Here is a 21,295-nt window from a genome sequence, read left to right on the forward strand (position 1 = left end):
GGGAAGAGTTGAATACCTCCCAGGACCCTACAACCACAACACCCAGGGACAAGCTGCGAACCCACAAACACCGGGTCTCAAGCAACACGAATACGCGGACTCGGACAAGCTCTGCCACCTTCTCAAGGAAAGTTCAGATTTTGCTCAGAGAAAGGTGAGGTCTGCGATCCAGGCTGGAGCGAGAAACACACGCAGTGGGATCTAGAGGTTTGGAGGAAGTCTGCGCCCCACAAAATCCATAACCGTTGGGGCCAGCGTAGTCTGCGAATGTGGAAAGGGGTCCACAGGACTGCTGACAGAAGAGAACTCTAGAAATCAACCCATAGCTGGACTGGGCACAAAAAGGCACCATGAAGCTTTACCAGTAAATCGGCTGCACTGTGCCAGGGGAAAAAGACATGCACAGAGAAGTGAGCAGAGTCGCGCGCAGTGAAGGGGCAAAAAAGTCGCAAGTTCACACACTTACTCTGGATCTTTTTTCTCTTTAAATCCTTGCTTTTGATTACTAAGCCCAGTACGTAGGATCACACTCTCAGAGACTGCAGGGGGGAGTTGTTTTTGTGGAACATGGGGAGAAATATCAGAAAACCAGCTCTGGGGCAGTCCATACCCCCAAACCAGTATTAAGTGCAGCAGGGAAAACAAATTCTAAATACTGGGTAGAGAGGACTTATAGCCCCGGATGTCAATACAGAAACACTGCCACACAGGGGTTGAATCACAAATTGACTCTTGTGTAAATACAACCACAGGCAGGCTGAGAAACAAAGAAATACTGCCTGCTTGAAAACAGGATTCTGGCTTACAACAAAGAGGACCTGTGGAACACAGGGAACTTCAATACTGTCCTGATACCCTGACAGGAAACAGGCCAGGCATGCCAAACAGAACAATAGAGGAATTGAATGACCTTCACTACTGCACATTTTTATTTCTTATCTTTTACTGAAGAAACTAATTTTTTTTCTTTTTTTCTCACTTGATTTTACCTTTTCAATTATTATATTTTTATGTTTAATCAGTACTGTTACTACTACTAGAGGCCAGGTGCACGAAATTCATGAACCCGGGGGGGGGGGGGGGGGGTGTCCCTCAGCCCAGCCTGCACCCTCTCCAAACCGGGAGCCTTCAGGGAATATCCGACTGCCAGTTTAGGCCCAATCCCACAGGCCTAAACCGGCAGTTGGACATCCCTCTCGCAATCTGAAACTGCTGGCTCCCAACTGCTTGCCTGCCTGCCTGCCTGACTGCCCCTAACCTCTTCTGCCTGCTAGCCTGATCGCCCCCTAACCGCTCCCCTGCCAGCCTGATCGACGCCTAACTGCTCCCCTGCCAGCCCGATCGCCCCCAACTGCCTTCCCCTGACAGCCTGGCCCGCCCTAACTGCCCTCCCCTGCCAGTCTGGTAGCCCCTACCTGCCTTCCCCTGCAGGCCTGGTCATCCCAAAATGCCCTCCCCTGCTGGCCCAATCGCCCACAACTGCCCTCCCCTGACAGCCTGGTCCATCCTAACTGCCCTCCCCTGCCAGTCTGGTTGCCCCTACCTGTCTTCCCCTGAAGGCCTGACTGCCCCCAAATGCCCTCCCCTGCTGCCCTGATCAGCCACAACTGCCCTCCCCTGCCGGCCATCTTGTGGTGACCATCTTGTGATGACATGGGCACAGCCATCTTGTGACCCCATGGGGGCAGCCATCTTGTGCGAGGGTGTGAGTCAATTTGTGAATTACCTCTATTATATAGGATTATTTTACCGTTTTTTAAAGTTTCATTTTATTTTCTCTTTATTTTATTTTATTTCATTTTGGGATTAGTGTTCTACATCCTTTTTTCATTTATCCTTTAGCATTATTTTATTCTATCTCAACTTTACCTTTATACCAACACTCTCTTCCTCATTTTTACCCTTTTGTTGTCCTGTTTCTCTTACCCTACTTCTGCTTTAGATTTTCCCTATTCCTTCTTTTTACCGCATTACCAATTCATCCTACTTATATATCCAACTTCCGATCGCCTGGTCCAAGTCCATACACACTTTTCTCTTCTCTTTCTTCACTATCCAAATTTTTTTCTCTTCCCTTTTTTTGTTTTTTTACTTATGTTTTCTGGTTTTTTTTTTGTTTTGTTTTGTCTTTCTTTCTCTCTGTCTTATTATTGTTGCTAGTTTGATTGTTGATTAGATTGGTTTTTTTGTTTCTTTGTGTGATTGTTTCTCTTTTTTTTCTTCTGTTTTTCCTCTCCTGGCTTGTTATTAGTTGTTACTTGTAGTTTGCATTCATATCTTGGTATTAGTTGTTTGCATTTTTTTGGATTAGTTGTTGTTCTATTGGAATTTTCTCCCCATATACATAGTATCTTCCCCCTTCTTTTTTATTCTATTTCTTTTCTCTCTTACTTTTTTTTACTTTTCTCAATATGATTTTTGCACTCTTTTTTTTCTTTTTTTTTATCCCCTAATTCTCTTTTCTCTGGTGGTCACCTTTATATTGGATTATTAGTATCCTGAATACATTTGTGTTCAGTGCCTTGTGCGCTGTGCCTTGTTATGTTCTATTTTGTGCCTTTCAGTCAATGCAGGAGAGAAAGAGCTACATAACCAGACACCTGGACAGGAGAGATCATGGGGAGACAAAGAAACTGCATATGAAAGAAAAGGAGGCATCACCAGAAAAGGAAGTAAACAAAATGGAGGCAAGCAATATGTCAGAGAAATAATTCAGAACAATGGTCATAAGGTCGCTGAAAAGGTTGGAAGACAAATTCAACAATATGTGTAAGAACCAAGAATAAATGAAGAACGAAGAAGAAATGAAAAATGACATCGCTGCAATAAATAACTCAATAAAAAGCATCAACAGTAGATTATAAAAAGCGGAGGACCACATCAGTGAGCTAGAAGACAATGTAGGAAAAAATACCCAAGCAGAGCAGCATCTAGAAAAAAAACTTAAAAAACAGGAGGAGAGCCTAAGGGAACTTTGGGACAACATAAAAAAAATAAAATATCTGCGTAATAAGGGTGCCAGAAGGAGAGGAAACTGAGCGAGGAACAGAAAACCTGCATGAAGAAATGATGACAGAAAACTTCCCTGATATAAAGGGGGAAAAACTCACACAAGTCCAAGAAGCTCACAGAATCCCAAACAAAATAAACCCCAAAAGACGGACACCAAGGCACATTATAATTAAATTGGCAAACACCAACAACAAAGTAAGGATCTTAAAAGCAGCCAGAGAAAGACAGAAAGTTACCAACAAATGATCCCCCATCAGACTAACGACTGATTCCTTAACAGAAATCCATCAGGCCAGAAGGGAATGAAATGAAATATACAAAGTCATTCAAAGGAAGGGTCTGAATCCAAGAATACTGTACCCAGCAAGGCTATCAATCAAAATTGAGGGTGAAATCAGGAGCTTCACAGACAAAAAAGGACTAAGGGAGTTTATCACCACCAAACCAGCAATGCAAGAAATGCTAAAGGGTCTGCTGTAAAAAGAAGAAATAGGAATCAAAGAAGGAACACAGGCATAAAGAATAAAAATGGCAACAAACAAGTACCTATCAATAATAACTTTATTTTTTTTATATATATATTTTATTGATTTTTTAGAGAAAGGACGGGAGACGGATAGAGAGTTAGAAACATTGATGAGAGAGAAACATCGAGCAGCTGCCTCCTGCACACTCCCCACTAGGGATGTGCCCACAACCAAGGTACATGCCCTTGACCGGAATCGAACCTGGGACCCTTGAGTCCGCAGGCCAATGCTCTATCCACTGAGCCAAACCAGTCAGGGCAATAATAACTTTAAATGTAAATGGATTAAATGCCCCAATCAAAAAACAGAGTAGCTGAGTGGATAAGAAAACATGACCCATATATCTGCTGTCTACAGGAAACCAATCTCAGAACAAAGGACTCACACAGACTGATGGTAAAGAGATGCAAAATGGTTTTTCAGGCGAATGGAAATGAAAAAAAAGCTGGGTAGCAATATTTATATCTGACAAATTAGATCTCAAAGTGAAGGACATAACAAGAGATAAGAAAGGCCACTTCATAATACTAAAGGGAACAATCCAACATGAAGATATAACTCTGGTAAACATATACGCTCCCAATACAGGAGCACCCAAATACATAAAAAAACTTCTGGAGAATAACAAGGGAGATATTTACAGCAATACAGTCATAGTAGAGGACTTTAAAACCCCACTAACACTACTGGACAAATCCTTTAAACAAAAAAATCAGAAAAGAAATATCAATCCCAAATGACACACTAGATCAGATGGAATTAATTGACATCTTTAGAACATTGCACCCCAAAGCCACAGAATATACATTCTTCTCAAGTGCACCTGGGTCATCTTCAAAGATAGACCATATATGGGGACACAGGCAAAGTCTCTGCAAATTCAAGAAGATAGAAATCATATTAGCATCTTCTCAGATCAAAATGGCAAACCAGAAATTAACTACAATAAATCAAAAAAATCAAACACCTGGAGGATAGATAGCATGCTATTAAACAATGACTGAGTTACCAGAGAGATCAAAGAAAAAATAAAAAGCATCATGGCAAAAAACAATAATGAAAACACAACAATCCAATATTTATGGGACACAGTGAAAGCAGTCTTGAGAGTGAAGTTCATAGCTCTACAGGCCTACCTCAAAAAAAACAAGAAAAAATGGTAATAAATTATCTAACCCTACAAATCAGAGTTAGAAAAAGACCAACAAGAAAAGCCCAGAGTAAGCAGAAGGAAGGAAATAATAAAGATCAGAGTGGACATAAACAACATAGAGACCAAAAATACTATTAAAAAGGTCAACAAAACCAAGAACTGGTTCTTTGAAACAATAAACAAGATTGATGAGTCTCTAGCCAGGCTCACCAAGAATCAAAGAGAGAGGACCCAAATAAACAAAATCAGAAATGAAAGAGGTGAAGTAACAAACGATCCCACAGAAATACAAATGATTATGAAAAAATACTATGATCAATTCTATTCCAACAAAATGGACAACCTAGTTGAAATGGACATATTCTTAGAAAAATACAGGCTCCCAAAACTCAACCAAGAAGAATAAAAAAACCTGAATAGGCCGATAACTACCGAAGAAATTGAAACAGCAATCAAAAATCTTCCAGGAAGCCCTAACCGGTTTGGCTTAGTGGATAGAGCATCGGCCTGCAGACTGAAGGGTCCCAGGTTCGATTCCGGTCAAGGGCATGTACCTTGGTTGCGGGCACATCCCCAGTCGGGGGCGTGCAGGAGGCAGCTGAATGGATGTTTCTCTCTCATCGATGTTTCTAACTCTCTATCCCTCTCCCTTCTTCTCTGTAAAAAAAATCAATAAAATATATATATTTTTTTAAAAGAAATGTTATGTTTTCTTGATGTAGTGTTCCCTTTATCATTATAAAATGTCCAGCTTTGTCACTTGTTATCTTGAGATCTATTTTGTCAGATATAAGTATGGCTACACCTGCTTTTCTGTGGATGTTATTTGCTTGGAGAATAATTTCCCACCCTTTTACTTTGAATCTGCCTTTGTCTTTGCTGTTTAGATGTATCTCTTTTAGGCAGCATATGGTTGGGTTTTGTTTTTTGACCCACTCTGCTACTCTGTGCCTCTTTACTGGTGAATTCAGACCATTTACATTTAGAATAATTATTGATGGCTTATCTGGCTTTTTTGATACCCCTCCAGCCAGAAAGGGGTGGGAGGAACTCCCTTGTTACTGCAAAGTGGAGGCAGAAGTCCAGGTTCTCCACTCAGCCTTCATTGGCATGTGAGAGGGAGCTCCTCATTACCAATGGATGGGGTGGGGAGTTCTGGCAGTCTCCACTGATACTGAAGTAGGTGACCTTGTTACCACTGAGCTATGGTAAAAGTCCTGCCTCTCCACTAGGCCTCCTCTAACATTGCACCCCAATCCTTGTTACAGACAAGTAGGGTGGCAGTCTGGGCTCCCTACTTGACCTTGGCTGGCATAGTTTGGGTGCAGGAGCATAGTTTTTTTCCTATGGTGTTTGGCTGGAATTGAGTGGTTATTATTTAAATGTTTTCTGTCTTGCTAGGTTATCCCTTTATTTGCCCTTTGGCTAGAGCAGCGGTTCTCAACCTGTGGGTCGAGACCCCTTTGGGGGTCGAACAACCCTTTCACAGGGGTCGCCTAAGACCATCGGAAAACACGTATATAATTATATATTGTTTTTGTGATTAATCACTACGCTAACTATAGACAGGATACCATGGTAGGTGCTGTCATATCTTCTCTAGCTCCTCATCTTTGAAGATATCTTCTTTCTGCTTATTACCCAATCTCTATTCCTAGAACCAATCCAAACTATATATAACAAGAAAGAATTTTAAAAGCTTATGTTATAAAGTGAGATTTGCTATCAAATCACATTTGCTGTTGGCCTAACTTTGACACTGGTAACCATTCTCAGGATTTTATTTCTCCTTTTTTTTTTTTTTTTTACCAATATCTGAGTACTGCTTTGAATTGCTCTTACCAGTCTCTCACCAAAGAATAAATACTGCACTAGAACCAAAAACCTTGCTACTTGTTGATCACCAGCCACAATCCCTGTATTACAATTCCAAATGTTTGACTACAATATTACTTAAAATGCCTGACTGAAATTTTCTCTGACCCTCATGACCTTCAAAATTACAACCTTTAGATACCACACTCAACATCCTGGTAGAATTTCCACTGAGTGAATCTAGTTCTGAATTAAGGTACTCCTCCCTTCTCCTGGCCCTTCTGCCAGGCTAACTCATTCCATTGAAGTTAATAAGCAACACCCAGGCATGTACAAAATAATAAACACTTTAAGGTCAGATAAACAAGAAAGAGGCATCCATTGCTCTCAGAGAACACCGCCACCTTATAATGGGCATAAACTAGTTAACAATTAACTTTCTGCTATAAAACTAAAAATAAACTATGTTAAGTAGAAACTGATGGAGTCAGACCATTTAACAAGGTTAAACTTCATGAGCTGGCACATGAATCAAGATTTTAAAGATGAGCAATATTTTAATAGAAAAAAGCAAGCTATTCATAATTGCAAAAAAAAAACTGTAAACAACCAAGATATCCTTTAAGAGGTGAATGGATAAATAAACTATGATATAGCTATACCATGATATAGCTATAATGGAATATTACCCAGCAATATAGAGAAATGAGCTATTGAGACAAGAAGCATGGATGAGTCTTAAATGCATATTGCTAAGTGAAACAAGTCAGTCTGAAAAGGCTACGTACTGTATGATTCCAATTATGCTACATTCTAGAAAGGGCAAATCTACAGTTAGTAAAAAGGTGAGTGGTTGCCAGGCATCAGTGGGGAAGGGGTTGATTAGGTGAAGGGGATTTTTAGGGCAGGGAAACTATTTTGTATGATACTGTTTAACAGAGGATACATGACATTATGCCTTTGTCGGAACCCATACAGCACAAAGAGTGAATCTTAATCTATACAAAGTTTTAGAAAATTATTTAAGGCACCGGGGGATCCTAGAAAAGAATTCAGACCATGACAAGAGAATCTGACTATATGACAAATATATGAAACAACCACAATGTTCAAGAAAGTGGGTGGGAAGAAAACTAATTCTGAAAATGAAGGAAGTCTATAAAACTAAAGGCAAAAGGAACTATGCTCTATAGCACTCTACTCTAGTTGACAAAGTCATTTCCCACAGAAGTATGGGTTAACAATTCTAATACTGTTATACATGTATACTAGAATTGAATAATTAATGAATGGAAGATGATGGGAGACAGGTTCCTCAATGTTAGAGTGGGAGTTTACATATAAGTAAGGGGAGAAGGCTAGACTGATACATGTGATAATGGATTAGTTAGAAACATTAGCAAACCTCATCTTTATATATATATATATAGCTAGACAAAAATATTTGTAGATATATGAATATACTTAGGTTAGTATACATACATATATTTCCTTACTCTGTCATAGGAGAGAGCCTATGAAAAATGATATCCCTTTCAAAATGAATCTGGCAAGATGAGAAGTTAGCTGGGAAGCATGAGAAATCATCACTACAGAAAGAATCCTATATAATCCTATATAATAAAGAGCTAATATGCAAATGGGCATCACGCCCTCACGACGTCACGCAATAATGGCTCAGACACTCAACACTGGGGAGAGAGGAATGAGGACCAGCCAGGCTGCGGCCTGGGAGAGGGACAAGCCGCACACCCCGTGGTCCCAGGCATGTGCGGCTGCAACCGGGCGAAGCCGCCCATCCACAGTCCCCTGCGGCTGTGGCTGGCCCAGGCAAAGCCGGCCCAGGTCCTGTGTGCCTGCAGTCAACCAGAGGGAAGGAAGCCCAAGTCCTGGGTGCCTGCGACTGGCTGAAGGAGGGAATTCTGGGTCCCGGGTGCGGGGTGAGGAAGAGGTGGTTAGGGGCGATCAGGCCAGCAGAGGAGCAGTTAGGGACGATCAGGCAGGCAGGCAGAGGTGGTTAGGTGCGATCAGGCAGGCAGAGGGGTTAGGGGCAATCAGGCAGGCAGGCAGGCAAGCGGTTAGGAGCCAGCAGTCCCAGATTGCAAGAGGAGCCAGCAGTCCCAGATTGGTCCTGGATTGGAGAGGGTGCAGGCTGGGCTGAAGGGGCCCAACCCCGTGTACGAATTTCGTGCACCGGGCCTCTAGTAAGGTAATAAAGACCTTGTTATGGAAAGAAGCATCGTAGGTTTCTATATAACTATGAAGAAAGAAAAATTAGTATCCTTTTCTCCCCATCCATCCAGGTACCCCATCTTCAAATAAAACAATCTAAACAAAGTCTTAACATGAGAAGAAATCTGAAATATAGAAGAAAAAGTAGTAAAGGCCTAGAATATTATGCCATCTTGAGTGAAATATTCATCCTATACAGCAAATTGAGGGATTATGGGTATCTAGGGCAAGAGGAGGCAGGGCAGAAAACCCAAATTTTCCAAACATTGTGGCACACGCAATAGCAAAATTTCCATCTTTTGGGCAAACACTATTAATAAAAAAGCATTAACCTATTTACCCCTACAAAACTTCCACAAAATAAAAACTGACAAGTTACCCAGTATTTGAAATGACAATTGAAAATGTAATCACTCACTTCTAATAATTCTGAGACAACAGGAAGAACTTCAGGATTACAGATATCTATGGAGTCATCCCGGTATGTCTTCTTTTTGTAACAGATATTACCCAAATGTAGTATTGCTGATAGAAGAGAGAAAATCCTGCAAAAATAAAATTACAAATTACAACTTGTTTCTGTGTATTCTCTAAGCTTATTTCATCCCAAAAATCATAATCAAGCAAATTAACTAGTACAAATAGTCTTCAGAAAATAAGAAATATGGGAGTAATTAGAACTATAAAATTTATTGAGTGTTTACTACTTTAGTCATTGTGCAAAGTGCTTTAAAAAACTTTAACTTCAGTATTGTACCTACCACTTGTCAGAAAAGTTATCTGAAGGGGACATCTTGCTATTATCTGAATCTGCTGTAGTGTTTCAAAAGTCCATTCGTTCCTAAATGCTTTTCATCCTGACTGGAATGCCCTTTTCCTACACTGTCTATTTCAGATCTACTGAATAAGAATGTTTCATGCCTTGGAATCTGTATTTTTAACCACGTATCCTAGGTGATTTTTTTTAGTTAGCAGTTATCCTATGTAATAAAAGGCTAATATGCAAATAGACTGAATGGCAGAACAACCGAACAACCGGTCGCTATGACGTGCATTGACCACCAGAGGGCGTGCGTGGAACATAGTGGGCGTCAGCTGCAGTGGGATGGTGGAGCAGGTGAGCAGGAGTGCCAGACCAAGGTGGGGCACCGGTCACTGTCATCGGTGCAAGCCACTGGTGGTTACTTAAAATTCTTTGCTCCCGCGTGTCGCAGTCCCGCCGGGTGCTTGCACCTGCTGCTGGCGCTGGCCCCACCTGCACCCGCTGCTGGCATTGGAGCCGCCGCTGGCACCCACTGCTAGCGCCCGGTGCCAGGCCCGATCACTCAGCACCATCAGCAGGTACGAGCGGCAGCTACCGGCCCCAATCGCCCCTCAGGGCTTCTCCACCTCCTCTTGCTCCTGAGGGGAGATCGGGACAGCAGCTGCCGCTTGCACCCGCTGTTGGCGCTGGCCACAATTGCTCCACGCCTTCAGCGGGTGCGAGCGGAGCTGGCGCCATCAGCGTGTGGGAGCAGCGACAGCGGGAGCGGAGCTGCTGGCAGATAGGGAACCAGGGGCTACGGCAGAAGGGGCTGGGCAGGGGCACAGAGGGTGTGCCGAGACCAGCCCCTGTGCCTACCATAGCCTCCCGGCCCACAGTTCCTTTCAAGGTGCACAACTTTGTGCACTAAGCCCCTAGTCTATATATATAAAAGGCTAAGCGACTGTTCGACCTTTCAATCAGTAGCTATGACGTGTGCTAGCCACTAGGGGGGTAGACGTTCAACGCACAGGTATGGAAACATGGAACACACTGATGAATCTGAGGGAAGCGGGGAGAAGGGAGGGTGAGAAGAGATTAACCAAAGATCTTTTATGCATACTAGAGGCCCGGTGGGGTCTCTTGGCCTGGCCTACAGGGATCAGGCTAAAACCGGCAGTCTGACATCCCCCAAGGCGTCCTGGATTGCAAGAGGGCGCAGGCCAAGCTGAGAAACCCCACAAGTGCACAAATCTGTGCACCGGACCTCTAGTATTTAAGAAAGCCTTTCCTACATGTATTACATGATCTCACTTATATTTGGAATCTAATGAACAAATTAAACTGATGAACAAAAGAGACCCAGAGACACTGAAGCATGCAATACACTGACATATTTCAGAGGGGAGGGGTAAGGAGAGATGAACCAATGAACTTATATGTATACGAGAGGCCTGGTGCATGAAATTCATGTACTTGGGTGGAGGGTCCCTCAGCCTGGCCTGTGCCCTCTCGCAGTCCGGGAGCCCTCCGGGGATGTCCAAATGTCACGGGATCAAGCCGAAACCGGCTCTCTGACATCCTCCAAGGGGTCCCGGATTGCAAGAGGGTGCAGGCCAGGCCAAGGGACCCCACCAGTACACGACTGGGGCTGGGGAGGGACACAAGAGGTTGGCTAGCCAGGGAGGGAGCGCGGGAGGGCTCTAGGGCATGTTCGGCCCATCTCGCTCAGTTCCGATCAGCCGGACCCCAGCAGCAAGCTAACCTACCAGTTGGAAGTTGGAGCGTCTGCCCCCTGGTGGTCAGTGCACATCATAGCAACCGGTCGACCAGTTGACTGTCTGCCCCCTGGTGGTCAGTGCATGTCATAGCGAATGGTCAACTGGTCTATTGTCTCCCCCTGGTGGTCAGTGCATGTCATAGCGAGCGGTTGAGAGACCTTAGCATATCATTAGCATATTACGCTTTGATTGGTTGAACGGATGACTGGACACTTAGCATATTAGGCTTTTATTATGTAGGATATGCATGGCCCATGGACAGACAATAGTGTGCAGGAAGGCCCAGGAAGGGGACTGGAACAAGGTAGAGGAGCCCAATGGGATATCTGTAATACTTTCAACGATAAAGATAAATTTTTTTTTAAAAAAAGGCTTTCCTACATCATATGATGGTACCCTTGATAAATGTTTTTTTAAAACAGCCTGAGGCCATTGGGGTACATTATCTAATATCAAGCCCCAACTGTGAGACATTTACATCTAGACCCTCCCTTTTGTCTTCCCCCCCACCCTCCAGTCTTTGAGGAACACATGCCCCTCTTCCAGTCAGCAAACTAATCCCTCCACTTGCGCTCTCCATCCCATGAACTCCAGTTTGCTGGGATACATTATTATACTTTTTTTGTATCACTCACCTAAACCTATAAGAATTTTTAATCAAAATAATCTCATGTTCACTTCTCTCTCACTTTAAAAAACCCATCCTAGATTCCACATCTTCTTCCTCCCCTTCACAAACAAGCATACTAATAAGGACTGACTTATAAATCCTTGTCTTTACTTTGTCATCCCTTTTTACAATCACATTCTGGCATCTAAAATGTCTCATAGAGGTTACCAAGGACTTCCATGTAACTAAGAAAAGCATATTATTCCTTAACTTACCTGACATCTCAAAGGCATTTAACACAACTGACCATCTAAAATTGAACACAACTATATCTAAAAGCCATTCCTGAAAATTCAGATATATACATATATTTGTGCCTTGACCACTTTATTTCTTTAGGATAAATTTGTCCTTACTTATGAAATTTACACTATGTGTTTTACTAAAATTAGGAAGTATTCTAAATAAATAAAGATACTTCTTTAGGGACCTATAGCTATATTTTTAGAGGTCCTGAGTCAACATCTAATTTATAGGTCTAATTTCTTAAATAATTAAAAATGTTTAATGATTCAAACAAAAAACAAGTCAATTATAAAGGACTAAGTCATAAAGTTAGACTGGGTTAAATTAAAGAGGAAACTTAGTATCAAGTGAAATATTATAAAAATAAACAGAAGTCAAAAGATATACAAACAGTAATTACTGAGCCATTTTTTAAAAAAATTTTTTATTGATTTCACAGAGAGGAAGGGAAAAGGATAGAGAGATAGAAACATCAATAAAAGAGAAACATCCATCGGCTGCCTCCTGCACACCCCCTTTGGATTGAGCCCGAAACCCCGAAACCCCGGCATGTGCCCCGACCGAGAATCAAACTGTAACCTCCAGGTTCATGGGCTGACGCTCAAACACCACGCCACACCAGCCAGGCCTGAGCCATTTTTAAAAACTGTTTTTGCAGTAGTTTCTATGGTTGGTAATTACATTGTTTCAGAACTTTGGGTTCAAAAATCAGCACATTAATGTTTCCTCATACACAAATATGTAATGCATAGACTCCAGGAATAAGAAACATCATATAAGCAAATCAATATACTATAATTCAATATAAAAAAGATTAATAAATATAAATAAGAGTCCCTGTTCTCAAAAAGCTTATAATCTTCCATTTGGAGATAACAATAACCATACTATAAGGCAGGATACCTAAAAACAAAGAAGCAGAAACAATGTACAGTTAAAGGAAATCTCATTAAAAAGGTTTGGCTCAGTGGATAGAGTGTTGGACAGCATACTGAAGGGTTCCAGATTCTATTCTGGTCAAGGGCACATGCCTGGGTTACAGGCTCTCCCTAGTAGGGGGGTGTGTAGGAGGCAGCCGATCAATGATTCTCTCTCATCATTGATGTTTCTCTCTCTCTCTCCCTCTCTTTCCTCTCTCTCTAAAAATCAATAAACTTTTTTTTAAATTAGTAATGTTACAATTATTTTTCTGGTGAGAGTCAAGGTTATTTGTGTCTTTAATTTGAAATAGTTTATGTTATGTATCGCTTACTTCATCTTTATCTCAACCTTTTTACATTTTATTTTAGTTCAACGTATTTAATACAATAAACAAAATGTTTAGTACAAATAGTACAGACATTACTTTAAAGAGTAAATATATGGAAATTATGTTTTACTGATAGGTATGTGAGCTTTAATAAGATTAGAGATCAATGATACAGAAAATAAAAAACTATAAAAATAGTGTTATAAAGCAACAGTGTTTACATAAGGTTCATGAAGAGGCTTCAGGGACACCAGAAACTCTTGCAATTATATGCAAATGTTTATAAATATAAATTGTACAGGAAGAAGAGCTCCTGGGCTTTCAACTGATTTTCAAAATATCTCAAAGAATTTTTTGACAAAAAAACAATTCAAAACAAGTCTTTTAGAAAAATAAATTTTCTAAGCCACACCTAAGAAGGAAAAGGCACTAAACCAGGACTATAATAAAAGTGTCTCAAAGGACCAAGAAAGAGGAATTCTTAAACACACATCATAATTTGTTCTCTGCTCAAGGTATAAAAACAATAAATAAACTCACTGTCTTTGTGTCTTGGGAAGAAATCCTACCATTTCCATGGCCAGTTGTAAGCGTTCAAAGTCATGCTTCAAATCCTCCCCCTCCACTGTGAAGCAATCCTGTTTATTAAAAAAAAAAAATTAAAAAAAGAGGGGGAAATAAAAATTACCTGTTGAAAACTAACATAAGCCACTCAGAAATATAGTAATTTTAGATAAGTACACCTACACATAAAAATTGGAGCTGGTAAAATACTTAGACAAATTCATTATACCTCTAATCTTATGCAAACTAAACACATAGTACTTACCAAAATACCATAAAGTTACGTTGTTTTCTCCCTTTCACAATCAACAAGGCAAGAATCTCAAAAGTAACTTATGATAGCAATTTTTACTTTGAGTGGTTCAGAAGAGTTTTAAAGACCCAAAGCATTCAAAAGACCTCAATTACACAAACGAGTGCAAATTATTCAACAAATCCTAATATATAAAAACCCTGGGTCCATCACGACCTGAGGCTTGACCAACTGGAAGTCAGACCTGCAGTCAGCGTTGGGTTGCCGTGGCGACCCAGCACTGACTGCTGAGGGGGCTGCGAATCAGGCCCAGAGAGAGGCCTGAAGAGAGAAGCAGGGTCTGATCTGTAGCCTGTGTGGCAGCTGTTGATCAGCACTTGCCTCTCTCTTTCTCTCCTGGCTGGACCAGCAGCTGCGCCTCCATTTCTCTCCAGGCCTCCACCGGGGCTGCTGATCAGCCCTGCCTTTCTGATCAGGCCCCATTGATAGGCCCAGAGACGCTGACTGGCATAGAAACCAACCAATCAGAACCAAATATGGGTCAACTGTGAGGAGCCAATGGCTGCCTAGGAGGCGGAGCTTTTGACACTGACTGGCATAGAAACCAACCAATCAGAACCAAATTGGCCTGCAGAGGAGGGCAGTTAGGGGCAAGATCAGGCCAGCAGGGGAAGGTAGTTGGGGCGAGATTAGGTCAGCAGGGGAGGGCCGTTGGGGGCAAGATTAGGCCGGCAGGGGAGGGCAGTTGGGGGCGAGATGAGGCCAGCAGGGGAGGGTAGTTAGGGGTGATCAGGCAGGCAGAGGCAGTTGAGGGTGAGATTAGGCTGGCAGGGGAAAGCAGTTGGGGGCAAAATCAGGTCAGCAGGGGAGGGCAGTTAGGGGCGATCAGGCAGGCAGGTGAGCAGTTAGGAGCCAGCAGTCCCAGATTGCGAGAGGGATGTACGATTGGAGAGGGTGCAGGCTGGTCTGAGGGGACCCTCCACCCCCGCAAGTCAGTGAACTAGATCCTGGGACACAAAAATAAATTTTAGAAGAGGCAATAATTTAATTGAGAAGTGGAGTGTAGATTTGTATGATACAAAAATGTTCATATTATATCAATTCAGATATATAATAAATGGCTCCAAATAAAATAATATAAATATGATAATCAATCAGCAAAAGAAAACAGTGTACACTACCAGATAAAAAATATTACTTTTTCAGAGTAACCATTCTCCTTCAGTTCCCAAAACATTAACATTGTACACTTAAGTCCTTTTTTTAAAGTTATTTTACTATGTTTCTTTTATTATTTTAAATGTGTTTATTGATTTTAGAGAGAGAGGAAGGGAAAGGGACAGAGAGAAACATCAATCAGGATCAGCTGCTTCCTGCATGCCCCCTACTGGGGAGTGAGCCCACAACCTGGGCAAGTCCCCTAACCAGGAATCTAACCTACGACCTCTCAGTGCATGGGGCAAATGAGCCACACCAGCCAGGGCTGTACACTTAAGTCTATACATTCCTTTATTGTATGTTCTCAGAGTCCATTACATTTACATAGTCAAAAACATCCTTCCACGTATTTATGTTTGTAATGCCTATCCAAAGGCATGTTGTATCAAACACTCAGTAAATTGTTATCTGCTGTATTCACTTCATTATTTCTAGCATCAAGTCAGCAAAGAAGAAAGTAGGTAATTATTGAAATAAATATATAATCATTGAATTATTAAATAAATACTGAATTGAATGAAACACTCCTTTGTGAGAAATGAAGTGCTCATTTATTTTTTTTTAAGTATCAAGCATCTATCATGTATAATATGCTTCAGATACTGTAAGAATGAGTTACTGAATACATCGCAATATAGTTTAAATTTGTAAATACACTTCAATAAGAATTCTTTCTGAGAATCCATGCATTTTCTGCCTATAACATTTTTGGTAAGCAATTTTAAGACACATTTAAGACAATGTCCTACTCACTAAAAAATTTTAACACATTTTTACCTACAGTAAAACTTTTTAAAATGCTCTTGCTTCTTTCCTCCAAGACCCCAAACATCTCATTTATTTTATGAGTTAATAAACATTTCTCTATAACCAGTAAGGGGGGTGAGAGGTTCTGTGCTTCCACTTGAGTAAACCAAATGATATAGCAATGATTCTCATAATTTATAGTCTTCTTGTCTGTTCCCAAAGGAATATTACAATCCTATCTAATAATAGACAAATATGGTAATTGACCGTATCTTCGCTACACCTCCCATTGGCTAATAAGCACAATATGCAAATTAACCGCCAACAAAGATGGCGGCTAATTTGCATACTGCAGGCAGGGCGGGACAGCGAGAGCTGCCATCGCGCTGCCATCCAGGGCAGGGCCAGCCCCAGGAGCCGGCCCCGCCTTACTGCCTGGGACCCAATCATCGGCGGGTCCCGGGCAGCAAGGCAGCCCCACCCCAGAAGTCCCCAGGAGCCAGCCCCGCCTTGCCGCCGGGGACCCGATCATCAGCAGGTCCCAGGCAGCAAGGCAGCCCCGCCCCAGAAGCCCCAGAAGCCACCTGATATGGTAGTAACTCTATCAGTAAGCACTCTGAAAGTCAGTGGCATAAATGCACCAATTAAAAGACAGATTATGAGGGTGAATCAAAAACAAAACCCACTTTAAATATAAAGACACATATAGATTAAAAGTAAATGAATTAAGCTGCAGCCTGTTTGCTCAGTGGATAGAGCATTAGCCCGTGGACTGAAGGGTCCCAGGTTCAATTCCAGTCAAGGGCATGTACCTCAGTTGCTGGCTTGATCCCCAGTCCCTATCAAAGCATGTGTAGGAGGCAACCAATCAATGTGTCTCTCCCTTTCCCTTCACTCTCTCAAAATTCAATGGAAAAATACCCTTGGGTGAAGATTAACAAAAACAAAGTAAATGGATTAAGTAACATTAAAGAGATTATAAGAAAAATATATTCCAAATTTTGTTAGTTGTATAATGGTTATGTTTAAATTATTAACACCTAAGAAATTGGGTGAAGGGTACATATAATATGCTGTAGTATTTTATAGTTCTTTTTACATGTATGATATAATTTCAAATTAAAATATTAAAAAATTAAAAATTAATAAAATATTAATTAAAATGTATCTGCATTACATGAAAAATCTAATTGCTTCTAGCATAATTTATTAAATTGTGCTAAAATTTACAAGGGTTCAATTAAAAAATATCTTAATTCTAAATGATATAATAGAAAATATATAATAGTGCAGTTATAAGCAGTTATCTGAAAATAAAAATTAAAAAATGAATTTAAAGAAGGGATTAGCCAAAAAAAATATATGCACAACCCATGGACACAGACAACAGTATGGTGATGGCCAGAGAGAAGTGGGGGACAAGAGCTGGGTAGAGGGGGCAAAAGGGGGGAAATAGGGACATCCTATATAATAATAATAAAAGGATAATATGCACATTGACTGAACGGCAGAATGACCGGTTGGTCTGATGCGCACTGGCCACCAGGGGGCAGACTCTCAATGCAGGAGCTGCCCCCTGGTGGTCAGTGCACTTCCATATGGGGAGTGCAACTCAGCCAGAAGCTGGCTCATGGCTGGCCAGCGCAGTGGTGGTGGCAAGAGCCTCTCCCACCTCCGTGGCAGCACTAAGAATGTCCAACTAACGGTTTAGACCCGATCCCTTGGGGGCCTAAGCCTTTAGTCGGACATCCCCCAAGGGCTCCCTGGCTGCCAGAAAGATGTCTGACTGCAAGCTTAGGCCTGATCCCCCAGGGAGTGGGCCTAAGTTGACAGGTGGACATCCTCCAAGGGGTCCTGGACTGTGAATGGGCGCAGGCCGGGCTGAGGGACCCCCCCCCCCCCCGGGCCCCTAGTGTATATATAATACTGAGAAAGCAAACTGAAAGAAACACTAAAATATAATACATTTATATTTTCTGTTATCCAGAATCAACTTTGTTATTACAAAGTGGTCTCAGTGAACACCAAAATCACAGTTTTTTAAAACGCGCACTTAACTGTTTTTCTGATGACAAAGATATTAGAAAAACTAAGAATGGATTAATTTACCAGAACAGAAATATCCTTATCTTAATTTAGGTTCCTATGGAAGTAGACCTTGAGATCAAGATTCAGTACAAGTAGAAGGGGGATGGAAAAGTACTAGTAAAATAGGGAAGGCAATGTAGCCTGAATAGCGTACAATATTAAAGTAGCTACCACAGTGGGTAACTGGAGTTTAACCCCAAAGTAATCTCTGAGAAACAGTATAAAAGTACAGAGGTGAAAGAGCTGGAGCAGTTATAGACCCATCTCCCAGTCAGTCATAGTTGAAAACTTCTGGAGAGAGGGGGAGGAGAGTTGTGAATTAATTCATAGGCCAAAAGAGCACAAAAACTGGGTCCTGGGGAAAGCTTTCAGGCACCAAAATACAAAGCTGTTGGAGGTCACTGAGAGAACAATGATCTGGTAAGATTCAAAAAATAAGGCAGGGAAATATCCCTCAATCATTACAACCCTTTCCACTGAAAGAAAAGAACTAACTCCTCTAGTAGTCCAACTCAGCTCAAGCTCTAATCTTACTTGATAACATGCTACTGCACACTCCCCAACACCAAATGGTTCTTTTATGACATCAGCCTTTTCTCCAACCCTTTCTCATTTATAAGTGCCCACAATAAGTGCGGCATATAGAAGGCATTTAATATGAGTATGAGGAAGAGAAAGTGAATGGTATAGTCAAATTTGACATTTTTTCTATGCTGTCTTTATTTTTTAGAATGGTATTTGGGTGCTCTCTTCGGGAGCACATACACTAAAATTGGAATGATACAGAGAAGATTAGCATGGCCCGTGCGCAAGGATGACACGCAAATTCGTGAAGCATTCCATATTTTTCAAAAAAATTCTAGCAAATTGAATCCAGCAATACATTAGAAAGATCATACACCATGATCAAGTGGAATTTATTCCAGGGGGGATGGTACAATATCCGCAAATCAATAAATGTGATACACCATATAAAACTGAGAGATAAAAACCAAATAATCATACCCACTGATGCAGAAAAAGCATTTGACAAAAATCCAACACTTTCTTGATAAAAACCCTCAGCAAGGTGGGAATAAAAGGATCATACCTCAACATAATAAAAGCCTTATATGACAAACCCACAGCCAACATCATACTCAATGGGCAAAAACTAAAATCATTTCCACTAAGAACAGGAACAAGACAGAGATACCCACTCTCACCACTCCTGTTTGACATAGTACTGGAAGTACTAGCCATTGAGATCAGACAAGAAGAAATAAAAGGCATCCAAATTGGAAAAGAAGAAGTAAAACTGTTCTTATTCGCAGATGACATGATATTATACATAAAAAACCCCAAAGACTCCATCAAAAAACTACTGGACTTAATAAATGAATTCGGCAATGTAGCAGGATACAAAATTAACACCCAGAAGTCTATGGCTTTCCTACACACCAATAGTGAACTTACAGAAAGAAAAACTAAAAAAGCAATCCCATTTACCATTGCAACAAAAATATTAAGATACATAGGAATAAACTTAACCAAGGAGATAAAGGACCTGTACTCAGAAAATTCCAGAATGCTGAAAAAAGAGAGAGAAAGACATGAACAAATGGAAGCATATACCATGTTCATATATTGGTAGAATCAACATCATTAAAATGTCCATACTACCCAAAGCAATCTATAAATTCAACGCACTTCCCATTAACATACCAATGGCATACTTCAAAGACCTAGAACGAACTCTCCAAAAATTCATCTGGAATAAAAAAAGACCCCGAATAGCTGCAGTGATCCTGAGAAAGAACAAAGTAGGTGGGATCTCAATACCAGATACCAAGCTGTATTACAAATCCACTGTTCTCAAAACTGCCTGGTACTGGCACAAGAACAGACATATAGATCAATGGAATAGAATAGAGAGCCCAGAAATCGACCCAAACCAATATGCTCAATTAATATTTGACAAAGGAGGCAAGAACATACAATGGAGTCAAGATAGTCTCTTCAATAAATGGTGTTGGGAAAATTGGACAGATATATGCAAAAAAATGAAACTAGACCACCAACTTACACCATACACAAAAATAAACTCAAAATGGATAAAGGACTTAAATGTAAGACAGGAAACCATAAAAATACTAGAGGAATCCAAAGGCAACAAAATCTCAGACATATGCCGAAGCAATTTCTTCACCGATACAGCTCCTAGGGCATTGGAAACGAAAGAGAAAATAAACAAATAGGACTACATCAAAATAAAAAGCTTCTGCACAGCAAAAGAAACCATCAACAAAACAACAAGAAAGTCCACTGCATGGGAGAACATATTTGCCAATGTTATCACCGATAAGGGTTTAATCTCCAACATTTATAGGGAACTCATACAACTTAACAAAAGGAAGATAAACAACCCAATTAAAAAATGGGCAAAGGACCTAAATAGACACTTTTCAAAAGAGGACATTCAGAAAGCCAAGAGACATATGAAAACATGCTCAAAGTCACTAATCATCCGAGAGATGCAAATCAAAACAACAATGAGGTACCATCTCACACCTGTCAGACTGGCTATCATCAACAAATCAACAAACGACAAGTGCTGGAGAGGATGTGGAGAAAAAGGAACACTCGTGCACTGCTGGTGGGAATGCAGACTGGTGCAGCCACTATGGAAGACAGTATGGAGTTTCCTCAAAAAGTTAAAAATGGAACTCCCATTTGACCCAGTGATCCCACTTCTAGGAATATATCCCAAGAAACCAGGAACACCAATCAGAAAGGATTTATGCACCCCTATGTTCATAGCAGCACAATTCACCACAGCTAAGATCTGGAAACAGCCTAAATGCCCATCAGCAGATGAATGGATTAGAACTCTGTGGTCCATCTACACCAGGGGTCCTCAAACTACGGCCCACGGGCAACATGCAAATATAAATATTGTATTTGTTCCCGTTTTGTTTTTTTTACTTCAAAATAAGATATGTGCAGTGTGCATAGGAAT

The 21,295-nt window shown here is 41.0% G+C and overlaps 1 protein-coding gene and 1 non-coding gene across 2 annotated transcripts in view; one reads left to right on the top strand and one right to left on the bottom strand.

The window, feature by feature from the left end:
• The window catches only part of MYO9A (myosin IXA), a 395,533-nt gene that overhangs the window by 242,991 nt on the left and 131,247 nt on the right, over positions 1 to 21,295 (bottom strand). The window contains exons 7-8 of the mRNA XM_023753167.1: positions 13,968 to 14,065; positions 9,158 to 9,284 (exon numbers count right to left, since the gene is read on the bottom strand). Coding sequence (XP_023608935.1) covers positions 9,158 to 9,284; positions 13,968 to 14,065 — 225 coding nt within the window. The remainder of the gene's footprint in view (positions 1 to 9,157; positions 9,285 to 13,967; positions 14,066 to 21,295) is intronic.
• Positions 19,040 to 19,146, top strand: LOC111825840. The gene has a single exon (XR_002829034.1). It is a non-coding gene; the product is annotated as a U6 spliceosomal RNA (small nuclear RNA).

Source organism: Myotis lucifugus, unplaced genomic scaffold (assembly GCF_000147115.1).
Source record: "Myotis lucifugus unplaced genomic scaffold, Myoluc2.0 scaffold_41, whole genome shotgun sequence".
Classification (NCBI taxonomy): domain Eukaryota; kingdom Metazoa; phylum Chordata; class Mammalia; order Chiroptera; family Vespertilionidae; genus Myotis; species Myotis lucifugus.